Here is a 12022-nt window from a genome sequence, read left to right on the forward strand (position 1 = left end):
GTTACTGGTATTTTCATGTGGATAAGAGCAGAAACACACAAAATAAGTGAAAATAAGTTTACACATCAAAAGGGGTACATGCCCCAAGGACCTGGTGTCCAACACCTCTTCAAACAAATTGGGAACGAAGGAAAATATTTGAATTACTTTAATGCTAGCACCTGTTTGTTAATTTCATTCGCCACGGCACTGCGCAATGGTACGGGAAAGAACTTTGACGAGGGTCATTCTTATTACCCAAAAATTAAAAATTTCCTTTCAAACGCGAAGAGACAAAAGAATAATTTGTGACCGTTAGTTTCTGGTTTGTACCTCTCATAAATCGTTGGTTTTGATTGTAGGTAGAATAAACAGTTTGTATCGAAGATATGCGACCTGTAAGCAGCAACCATTTGATTTTCTGGGGGGGGGGCTATGGTTTTTTTTGGAAAAAAAAGTTTGTTTCCAGTTTTTGGAGAAAAAAATAATTTGTTTTTGATTCTGAGAAAAAAAAATTGTTTGTTTCACCCTCAGCTGCCACTATATGTAATGCTAAAATTGAAAGAAAAAAATCAAATGGTTGCTGCCTAACCACTCTATAATCTCATTTTTCAATTTTCATCCTAACAAGGTTTCATTAACTTATTTTAGTGTTTCATGATAAGAATATCAAAATATTTCCGATGGACGCCAAGTAAAGTGTATAAGTATATATGTTATACCTTGAAGAACTGTCATTTCCTTCACCACTCACAAATTGACCTGGAAAAAAGTTGCTAATATAGTTTAAATATTCTAAAATTTTATTGAAAATGTTGCTACTATATAAAGATTCCTTGTATTGTTTATTGTTATTATTAATCTTCGTTGAATGTGTCGTTAGGGTGCTGCCTCATTGGTGTATTACTTTCAAATAATCGTGTAATTTGTCGTTGGGTTGTTGTCTCATTGATCTATACATCGGTTCTTCGTTTTTAAAATGTGTCGTTGGATTGCTGTCTCATTAATTTGTCATTGGTTTGTTGTCATTTTGTTATATACCCCAGATCTCTGTTTATTCATCAGAATTGCCATAGAATAGAAAAAAATTAGAAAAGAATAGAATATTTTTATTTCCCAAATTACAGGGCCCACGAAGGGCATACAATCAGATACAATTAATTGACATAATTATATATAACATGATTCAATAAATTAAATATCTTGGTAGAACCGGTGACTTGAAGTATGTAAAATACACTTACCAACTAATTCATAGCAAATTAAAACAAGCACGATTTTAGATCCAACTATTGTATAAGATCCAACTATTGTATACATTGCAGATAAATGATCCAAAATATATTAATCTTAATAAATACATGATTGCATTATTAGCAATTCACTGTGCATAGCGTGTCCATATAGACAAAAGAATCAGCCATTTTACAAATGTATACACTATTAAATTAAGTTATATTGTTTAAGTACACATGTATAACCTTTCATTTTGATTAATAATACTTTCAGTATTTCAAATGAACAGTCACAGATTGGTTGTCAATAAAAAAACAATGATATTAACATGTAGTCCTCATATGCATCATATACTATAAATATTTGCAACTGGACGTTAAGAGGCCAAGTCAGTAAGCACTTAGCTTCATAAGGAATGTGATTTTTTTTAATTCACATAAAAACTATGCTAAATCATAGGAAATATAACCTAAAAAACATTTTTTACCATATTTGTGCAAATATCGTACTTAAACTGTTTCCATAGTAACGAAGCTCATATAGCATGCTATATAGTCTATAATTTTGGGAAAATCATCAAAAATATGGCATTTTAGCATGTCAAAACAACAAAGAAACTGTAGATAATATTTATTTTCAATAATTCCCATAAGGATATGATCAATTATAACAAATAACAATATGTCAGTTGTAACTTTATATATTATTTTGTAGTTGCTATGGTAACTTGAAGAAAACATGTGTTTTCGGTTAAAAATCAAGAAAAATGCGTTACAATTGTTCAAGTCCCCTGCTTAAAAACGCAACAGAGCTGACTTTTCTAAATCACATTTTCTTGAAGCAAATTAACTGTACTATCAACTTATCGAATAAAATTTGGTAGCCCATGATCTAAAAGAAAAAAAAATTTAACAAAAAATTTCCATTTTTTGGGTAATTTCACAAATTGATCAGGAAATATTTGGATACAATGTGATGACCAACAATATTTTTTTTTTCATTTTAGTAAACATTTTAAATGGAAAACATAACAGGGTCAAAGAACAATTTGATAACAGTCATTTTCACAAGTAAAAAAAGCCCATAGCAACCGGATTTACACCATAGCAACATTAAAAACTACCTTTGAACCAGGCCTATGTTGCTTAAATTTTAATTTCTGGTCATGTTCAAATGTTTTATCATGTATCTAGAAAGTATTTACAAGCAACATTGAATTACAACAATACTATAAAAAAAAATATGACCCAACAGCCCTTTTAGCCATAACAACTATTCCATTTCAACATAATTGGTGTTCAGTAAAAGAAGTTTTTTAGTAAAAAATCACATTTTTTTTTTACATAGCAAGGTATGATAATTGTTTAAAAAAAATATATACATGCAATGTCAGAAGATAACATCTGCACTGAAAGCAGCAAAAATGAAATACTAAGCAACATTTAAATTACCTTAACAACAGGGTAAAGTTTTTGCTAAAATTTTCAATCTTTTAATGACACTTTGGAATTGCACCATTTTTTTTTATAATAATATTAAACAAGGTGTTCACATTTAATCCTGTATTCCATTAACAGTAAACACAATCAATAACAACCTGCACATCTTTCTTCAACACGGTTAGCTGTGAAAGTCCATACTTTATCAATCATTGTCAGCACAGAAGGTACACATTATCTCAATTAACTTTTTTGATATTCACAAAACCATACTAAAATTTACAAACACGAGATTGTACCACTTTCTTTTAAAAATCAAGACAAAATAAGCCATGGCATGTGTTCATTGCACAAAAATGTATTTGTTTTACCAAAACCAGCTTGATCACACATCAAATTACATAAATACCTTAAAATTGCATCATCAGATGATACTATATAATAGCATCAGTTTTACATCAATTGGGACTTAATGTTGTTTCTGCTTAGTTCATTCACAATTTATGTAAATGGTTTAGATCTTCATATATTTAGTAAACTCATGTCTATTGTTGAAGGCTGTATTATTCCGTTTTTGTATTCATAATAATAGTGGGAGTGAATTAGCTTTGTATTAAATATATTTAAGGGCAGGTAATTTTTTTACAGATAGTTGATCAGGTTTTTGGTCAATTCATCATCTACTAATTATTCAACTGAACATTTTCTAAAATTGCAATTTTAACCTCAGTGATAATTACATCAGATATTTGTTAGATATCTTTCCATGAAGAAGTGAAATAATGCTATATAGGTCTATTTTTGGTTAAATATATATATATAAGGGTATGATTTTTTTAATATTCAAAATACATGTATAGGAAAAGGCTGTGGTACTGGATATTTTGATGTCGGATCTAGAGTTTTTCACAAAAAAGATGAAAGTTTCAAATCAGATATTTGCTACTTGATGTTAAACTTACATCAAACAAACTAAAGTATTATTTTTTAAGCATTTATAGAGAAGATTTTTTTTAATTTAAACTACATGTATCAATCAGATCAGAGGTATTGGGAAAAGACCAAAAATGTTAAATGTTTACTGTACAGTATTTGCTAATACAGTTAGCTGAGACATCTCAGTTCTTGATTCTTCTGCTATCATATCACAATCGTCATAAACAGTATTTGATGCTTGTCTTTTTTTTAGTGAAAGCCTGCTAAAAAAACTAGCAATTTGAGAAGGAGAAAGAAAGTGTTCAAGTTGAAATTTCCGGATGCCCTTACTGTTCTTTACATGTCTCATCTCTTTTGCCACATCATCTGGGTCACACTTATATCCAGTAGATTCACCAAACTGAAATTTCTCTGTCATGTATTCTATTTGCTCTTTTGAAAATCTCTTTACCTCTCGCTTATTCTTTAATGCCCATCCTTTCTTTAATGTAGATTCTGCTTGTAATGCATGTGTTGTACCAGAATGAAGTACTTTTTCAGCAGAACTTTTGCTTTCCATTAAAGAAGCATGTGTGATTTGTGTACGCTCCTTTATATTCAAATTATTCTTAGGGAAGGTATGTTTACCTCTGTCGAGGTGGTTACATAATTGTCCATATTTCAAAAATGTTGCAATGCAACCGTCTTCAGGACATGTAAATACATTACTACAAATGTTGTCTTCTTCTTCAAGCTCTTCATTTCTAGTTACAGGTACTGGAATGCTTGTATTCAAGGATGATTGAGCAATGATTCTCCATATCACAGTACTTTCACATTTTTTAACAAGAGATGGAATTTCATTTAAAGATTTGGAAGAGAAAACTTTGCCAATGCCAATTTCGAATTGCTTCCAAGCTGTAATTTCATTGTTTGAAAAGAAAAAATTGTACAGAAAACTTATATTTTCAATCTTGGATGTTTTTGAAATTTTGATGGGACTAGGTGGCAATGCAACAACTACTTTAACATTTTTCATTGTTTTTTCTACAGCTGACTTGAATTCTATAGCTGTTATTACATTATTGCCTTCATTTACATATCTTCTTATGCATGCTTTGACATGGGCAGCCTTTCTGTCACAAATTGACTTTCCACCTTGTGGATCAGAAAAGTCCATCCTATTTACTTTTATATTGTACAGATTGTCATTCAGAGCAGTGACTGACAATATGCCATATGATGAATGGTAACATCCAGCATTGTCCGATCTTAAATACAGAGTGTCAACATTGTTGTTAGTGGAATTGACATGGTGTAGTAGGTCTTTCAATATAGCATTGGAAGTGACAGCATCTTGCGTAGCAGTATCAAAGATGTGCAGAACTGTCAAACTGTTTTTTCCTTCTTTTTCTTGGAATGTTATGACACTGACATGCCAGGAAAGACCACGTTTGGCAAACCAATTAGACTGAGATTCTCTGAAAAATAAATTTACTTTGAAAAACAAAAAAATAGCACAAACACAGGTGTTCAAGTAAAATATGTATGTTAAGGTGCCTTCAACAATAAAAAAAAAAATTGTGCTAGCATATTTATAGGTGGGGTTGAGCACACACAAAACTGTAAAACACATGTTTTTGTGCCTGTCCAAGAATGAGAACCTGTAATCCAGTGAACTAAGATTGGGTTGCTGTCTGCTATTTTTTCTCTTTTATTATGTGTACATGTTAGTTTTCTCTGTTGCATTGTTTTTCATATTGTCATACCAGCCCTTTTCTAGCTTACAATACATTATAGATTATGTCCATTGTTGAAGGCTGTAACCTGTATCTGTAAGCATCTTTGTCCTTTTGATCTAATTTGGATAGTATTTAATCACATCTCCTTATTTTTAAACAGAATGTGTGAAAAGTATTGATGTTCAAATGCAGAAACTAAGAATATAGACATACACAAAGGCTAGTCATTTTCTATCTAGACAGAACACTATAAAATCTTTATGACCAACTCACATTTTTTGGTCAGATTGTAGATTGTATAATGAAACTATGTATGCATCTATAACTTGTTGGACTGATTATCTAAATATTGATGTAATTGTTACATAAAATATGGCAATTATAGTTGTAGAAGAAATGTGAAAATATAGTCTATATCATGTGGCTAAAAAAGTATTTGCAAACAGGAAGTAGTTATATGGCAGTTCCACATTTACAACTCTTCATTGTCAAGTTGCAGACCAAATATGAATTCATTTAAAATACATTTAATTTAATAAAACACACATATATATATATATAAAACATGTATATACCTATACTGTAATGGAAGAAATTTCATTGCCCAGTCTCTTTCAATTAAAGCTTCATTTGGTTGCAATGTGTCTAAAACTTTCCCCCTTGCCCTGTCTTGGTTGACAGATCTCACAATGTGTTTCTTCCACTCTATAATTGTTTTAATACCCTGTAATTAAATAAATAAAAATGTGTCAAAGTCTCAAAATAGCCAGGTTGCAAAATATATGACTTATCAATGTAGAATGTTTACTATGTAACTGCAATTACATCAAATATAAAAAAAGAAGATGTGGTATGATTGCTCATGAGACAACAACTAACCACGAAAGATCAAAATGACACAAACATTAACAACTATAGGTCACGGTACGGCCTTCAACAATGAGCAAAGCCCATACCCAATAGTCAGCTATAAGTTTTACAATTTACTGAAAAGTTACCTCTCAAATCTGGACAAATAAGAAAAAAAACCTCAAACAATTCCTTAATATCAGGCAAACAATTTCATCATAAGTGCAGTCTTCCTTTTAAGTTTAAGGGATCTAGGTAGAAAACTCTAGTAGTTGGCTACACAAAATTTGTACTCTCTTTCACAAATTTTGCTGAACAAAGTTCCAAACTCTTAATGAATGAAAAATCATTTAATGCTGCTATTCGGGATTGTGATTATGATTAAAATTGTGTACATGATATGGGCATGTGCAAAAGTCTTTAGTAGTTGGGGCTTATTATTTTGAACATTTATCATGTTTTTTTGCTACATTTTTAAATGTATCCTAGTGCATGTAGTGTGTAGACACTGTCCAATATAAAAAAACAAAACAAATAGTGCCCTTTATAATGTTGAATAAATACCTGTACAATAATGTATTTTGTGTCATCTTGTTGTTCTTGGTTTGTATATGTTATGCTATCTGCAGCATCCTCTATCAATTTCAAAGTTGTGGTCAGAGCTTCACAGTCATTACAAGAAAGATGATGGGTATGTGTACATTTACTACAGAAACTGTTTTCTTCAGATGACAGGCCAAATCTGCCACAATGATCAGGAACTTCTGAGTCCAAACTAACATGTAACTGAAAAACAAAAAATATACTGTAAGCTATACCTTTAAAGAAAGTAAAGCAGTACGAAACAGAAAGTTTAAAAAAAGCCTCACTTTTGAAGGACGTACAGTGACATACACATGATACAAATGTAATTGTTTGTGTCAGTCTTCACTTGAGGAGAGTTGTCTCATTGGTAATCCTACCACATCTTCATTTTTTATATTTCGTATACACAAATACAACAATTTCTTATATTTTGGTATGCACAAAGAAATATGATAAAAATATCAACCAGATTCTCAAATTATTTACTAAATAATTACTGACAAATCATTAATTAGCTGAGTGTCATATAATTTGTTTTTATTGAAACATACATTGTACCAGTCCTTTATTTATAGTAAAAGTTTGACTGCATTTAAAAATAATTTACAATTATGACATATATACAACATTTGAACGAGATCCATCAAGAAATGAAGGTTATTAATACAAAAACCTATCTGGTCAAAACAAAATGGTTGAAGACAAGTGGTCTGACAGACAGGTCAAAATTATGTTGATGATGATCACTATTTGTAATTCACCAATCTTTTACCCTTTTCTGAAACAATAGTGTAACATTACAAATAGAAAGGGTTCATAATATAGAAATACCTTGTAGTGCAGTTTTAAATACTGCTTCCCTTCCATGAGCTGCTTGCTGATCTTTTCTGCCCATTCTTGTCCTTTACCTCCTTTTCCTAATGTCATTACCACACTTTTCAGGTTATCGAAAGCCTGGCTACCATCAGCAGCAAAATTGTCTAAACCTTTCATGGACTTTCTCACATTAGGCTCAATGGCTTCAAGCAGTCTCATGTAAGTCCTTTCAGATAGAATATCAGCGTTCTGGGTTTCTTCACAATACTTTAAATACAGTGTTACTGTTCTTGTACGCACACTATTTAGAATAATCTTAGGAACTTTGAGTGTAATACCAGATGAGATTTTATAAGTGCATTCTCCAAATGGTGAATCAGTCATTATAGCTGGTGAAAGTATGAACTCTAAAAAGTTTTCTATCTGTTGAATAGTAGCCTTTTCTCTAAATTGTTTTTTCTGTAAAACTGGCTTGCCAACACCAACAACCTCAGCATGTTTACGAGCAGATGAAAATTTGTATCTTGATAAATCTGGAATATAGTCTTTGAGTTGATTGTAACTGTAATCTTGTACTAGAAGAGAGAGAATTTGTCTCTGTGTTCCCCAACTTGACATACTGCTATATGCTTTTGAAAATGACTCAAGAGTCTGATCTTTGTATGCATTAGATTCATATAGAACCTCCTCAAATAGTGATTCCTGTTGTGGAACCAATATACCAAGTACACTGTGCATTATTCTTTTTGCTTTCCTGACATAATCATTTTTTGTCCTCTCAGATGCAAGATCAAAGTCAACAGTTAACGTTTTTTTCACAGGACTTATATCTACTGTTTCCAGAAAAGAATTCAGTGACATTTTCCTTTTTCTTGATGGACTTTCCTGTGAATCTTGCCACTCTGAATATTGAGATGACTGTGAATACACAGATTCAGATATGCAGTCGTCCATGCTGTCCATGCTAAGGCAGTTTGTTTGCAAATTTTCCTGAAACATAGATGTAAATTATTTAATTTCCAATTTCAAACGTATCAAATTCAAAAACAATTTAAGTCAATATATCTGATAGAATTGAATAATAAAAAAAACATACTCAGTGCCTTGCAAACCAATTTGATAATTGCATGTCCCATTAAAGATTAATCAAATAGTTTTGAAGCAGAAAATGTTATCACAACATACAATTTGCTTAAAATATGTGGTTTTGTTTCAAATATATATGATAAACATGATTTAATGGTTTCTTAGTTGAATAAACACTAGAAAACATTGAAAACGAAAATTTTCATTTCATATGGTTGAAGAGTAAGTAAATCAATATCAAAATATACATGTATAAAATTTGCATACCCTACAAATATAAGTACCCATTATGAATTTAAATATACAGTACTATCATTACAGTCTGAACCAATGAGCATATTGTGTAATAAATGAAAAGACAAATGTCATCAATTATTGAAATTGAATTTTTAAAAAGTTAATCAATTAAGAGTTATCTCCGCTTGACTATAAATAAATTAGAGATTTTTTTTGGCATGTCTTTTATTTGAAGCCTAGTTATAAATATGATTGTAATCATTAATTTGATTTCATCTGTTATAAAAATAGAGCCTCTAAAGAGCCTGCGTCACTCAAATAATTCTATGTGCATAATTAGTAATAGACTCTCTCTTACAAACATTGCAACTAGAATAGAATTAATGACATCCATCTTGTATAGTTAGAAATAATAAACAGAGGACAACAAAGAAAAACAAGTACGGATAATGAAGGCCATAGACTAAATAAGCTTACTTGGCCTGTGGGTCAGGTGAGCGAAAAAAGTTATCGAATTATATAACCATGAACAATTTTTCAATAGCAATTTGTTTATACCAGCAAGACACAAGTCTAATATTTCAACTATTGCTGCTTTCTGTATAAATCTCAATCATTTAGGAGACAACCAGGTGTATACAGTTGCAAGCAGTCTACCATCAAATGGTTTATTATAAATAATTATATAGACTACCAAAATGTGATTGAATATGATGACTATTACCTCATCAATCTGTAAAAATGCAGCTTTCTTTGCACCCTGTACTGTCTGTTTGCATTGTGTGACTTCACCATAACCATCAATTTGTGAAATCTGTAAAAGAAAAATACCTTTACAACTATTTTATCATTTTTATTAGTCCCTACTGATGAAGAGTAGGCGACTTTAGGTTTGTCTGTCTATTTGTCTGACAAGTTTTTAACAATTTTTTTCTTCATGCTTGAAGATAATGATTTGATAATTGGTATATATTTGTTTATCATGAGATCAAGTTGGAAATTTTGTTCCAGTCTGATGATTTTGTACAGAGTTAAGTTCCTTTAACTTAGAAAATTTACTAAAATAATGAGTGTTCTGCCTTTTTTTTTTACCCGGTATGGGACTTTCTATTGCCATGCAATAGTCACAGTAATAGTCACATAATGCATGTTACCATATAATATGGTTATCATCAGTTTTACAGGACATAATGTGTGTACCATGTGGAATATAGACATAGAGTAACCTCTTTGGTTTTATGATTACAGGACTACAGAATGTATATATTATACTATTGTTCTTAAAACAATTGTATAAAAGACTTGCCTCTTCTTTTGTTTCTTCCATTATAAATTCAGCATTTGTAGACTCAGAAGCTTCAACATTGCAATTACTATTCATGCTACTTGAAGGCTGAAAAAAGATAACAGAGTGAAAAAGATGAACACACACATTTATCTCATCTTTACAACTTTAAACTGACCATTATTACTTATAGCTGACTAAACGTATAGGTTTTCTCCCTTTTATTACAAACTTGGTAAATGGTCTAATTTGGTAGGTCATATTCATGAAAAGGGAAGGGTATGGAAGTTACAATATAAGTTGAATATCTAATATCATCTGTGAAACGGTTATTGAACTTTGGTGGATAGTTGTCTCATTGGCAAACATACTGCATATTTTTATTTTCATTATGCCATATGTCTATGTAGGTGACATAGAAGGATAATAGAGAAACCAAAGAAGGTCATTGACTGAAATGTCTTACAAAATGGTTTAACTATTATAATAATTGTAAATACTAGTATATAATAAGGGGTGGGTAGATGAATCATTGTCCATTTAATGTTCAAAGTCCATGGGAAAATATTACATGCATATCTAGACGAGAAGAGGTTAGTGGATATTATTATGAATCCTGCTCTGAACTAAATCAACAAATGAAATTCAAATCTTAAGTAAATATAAATTTCAATACTTTAATAAATATTAGCTATCAGCTGAATTATAAATTACAGCTATTTTCCTAATACAAGTAGAGCAAAACTTTGGTTAGCTCGCTTGCTTTGTTTGTATATTGTACAATCATATTAGAATATGATATTTACAGGTTAAACTTTGCCTATACATTTATTGTTATAAGATGTCAATCTTGTCTAAAAATCTTGTATAAACAATTATACAAACAAAGCAAGCAAGCCAACCAAAGTTTTACTTTGCAAGCATTAGGAAATCAGCTGTAAAGGTTTTATCTTAAGCCCTATTGCAATAATGAGTTAAATGAACCTGTCAGTATAGAAATTTTAATGTGCTTCAGTCAGTATCCCATTGTGTCAAACAATTGAAACATGTTCCATTATCACACGTATCTAGTAGGAAATTATATGAAGGAGCAGACGTACAAATCTAATATAGGTGGCATAATTACCAATGCAACCTGAATATCAATCTATTACTCCAGATAAACAGATCTATGTTGCTTCCAATAATCAAAAGTAGGCCAATATTTTTTGGGTGATAATTCTACTTAAAAAGCAATAATGACTTAACAGGAACTGATTTAAAGCAAAAGAGCACAGAACGTTAAATTATTTTTTTTGATAGAAATAGAACATACTGGTAAGAAAATTTTCATATCCTTGTTTTGACTTACATTTGGTTCAACTCTGTTTTCCTTGTCTGCCATTCTTTGAACAAGTTCTTTTCTGCATCTTGAACACACCCCTGTAAAATTGAAATTGAAAATTTAATTGTAGCAAGAAAGCATATTTCAAGACATTCATTTTCATTTAAAAAATAAGAATGATCATATGGCTGATTCACTTCTCCTGGCTCCTTGGGCTAATTTGCTTATAAATGATAGTACAAAACGGGTGGTTCATTTTTTTTTATATGCATGTCCCAAGTTAGGTACATCGTTAGTAGTTTTTGCATGTTTATTCTTTTATGTTCTTAAAAAATTTTCCTGTGGAGATTTTTTTTTGTACAACTTTTATAGACTTGGGATGATGTCTGACATATTGTTGAAATGTGTAATTTGGTGAAGATTGTATGTTTACCTCTAGTCTAGATGTATGTGTTTACATTTGTTATTGGGGGTCTGTCTAATTTAGCTGGGGTACATGTAGCTTATTGTATTCAGTGACACAATTTCT

At 30.8% G+C, this 12022-nt stretch overlaps 2 protein-coding genes across 2 annotated transcripts in view; both read right to left on the bottom strand.

Moving 5' to 3' along the window:
• The window catches only part of LOC143069111 (uncharacterized), a 76003-nt gene that overhangs the window by 59859 nt on the left and 4122 nt on the right, over positions 1 to 12022 (bottom strand). The gene's annotated exons all lie outside the window — the stretch shown is intronic.
• Positions 1829 to 11958, bottom strand: LOC143069065 (uncharacterized). The gene is made up of 7 exons (XM_076243501.1): positions 11521 to 11958; positions 10191 to 10277; positions 9609 to 9698; positions 7577 to 8551; positions 6725 to 6946; positions 5887 to 6035; positions 1829 to 5050 (listed from the first exon to the last, which is right to left on the bottom strand). Exons 1-7 carry the CDS (start codon positions 11551 to 11553, stop codon positions 3733 to 3735), a joined length of 2874 nt encoding a protein of 957 aa, XP_076099616.1. The 5' UTR covers positions 11554 to 11958; the 3' UTR covers positions 1829 to 3732.

This window comes from Mytilus galloprovincialis, chromosome 1, assembly GCF_965363235.1.
Source record: "Mytilus galloprovincialis chromosome 1, xbMytGall1.hap1.1, whole genome shotgun sequence".
Classification (NCBI taxonomy): Eukaryota; Metazoa; Mollusca; class Bivalvia; order Mytilida; family Mytilidae; genus Mytilus; species Mytilus galloprovincialis.

Excerpts from the sequence above, each read along its gene's own strand:
- LOC143069065 (XM_076243501.1), bottom strand. The coding sequence starts at position 11,553 with ATGGCAGACAAGGAAAACAGAGTTGAACCAAAT. Across the intron at positions 9,699-10,190 it reads TGGAAGAAACAAAAGAAGAG|ATTTCACAAATTGATGGTTA; the intron begins GCAAGTCTTTTA and ends TTTCTTTTACAG. Across the intron at positions 8,552-9,608 it reads CATTTTTACAGATTGATGAG|GAAAATTTGCAAACAAACTG; the intron begins GTAATAGTCATC and ends TCTATGTTTCAG.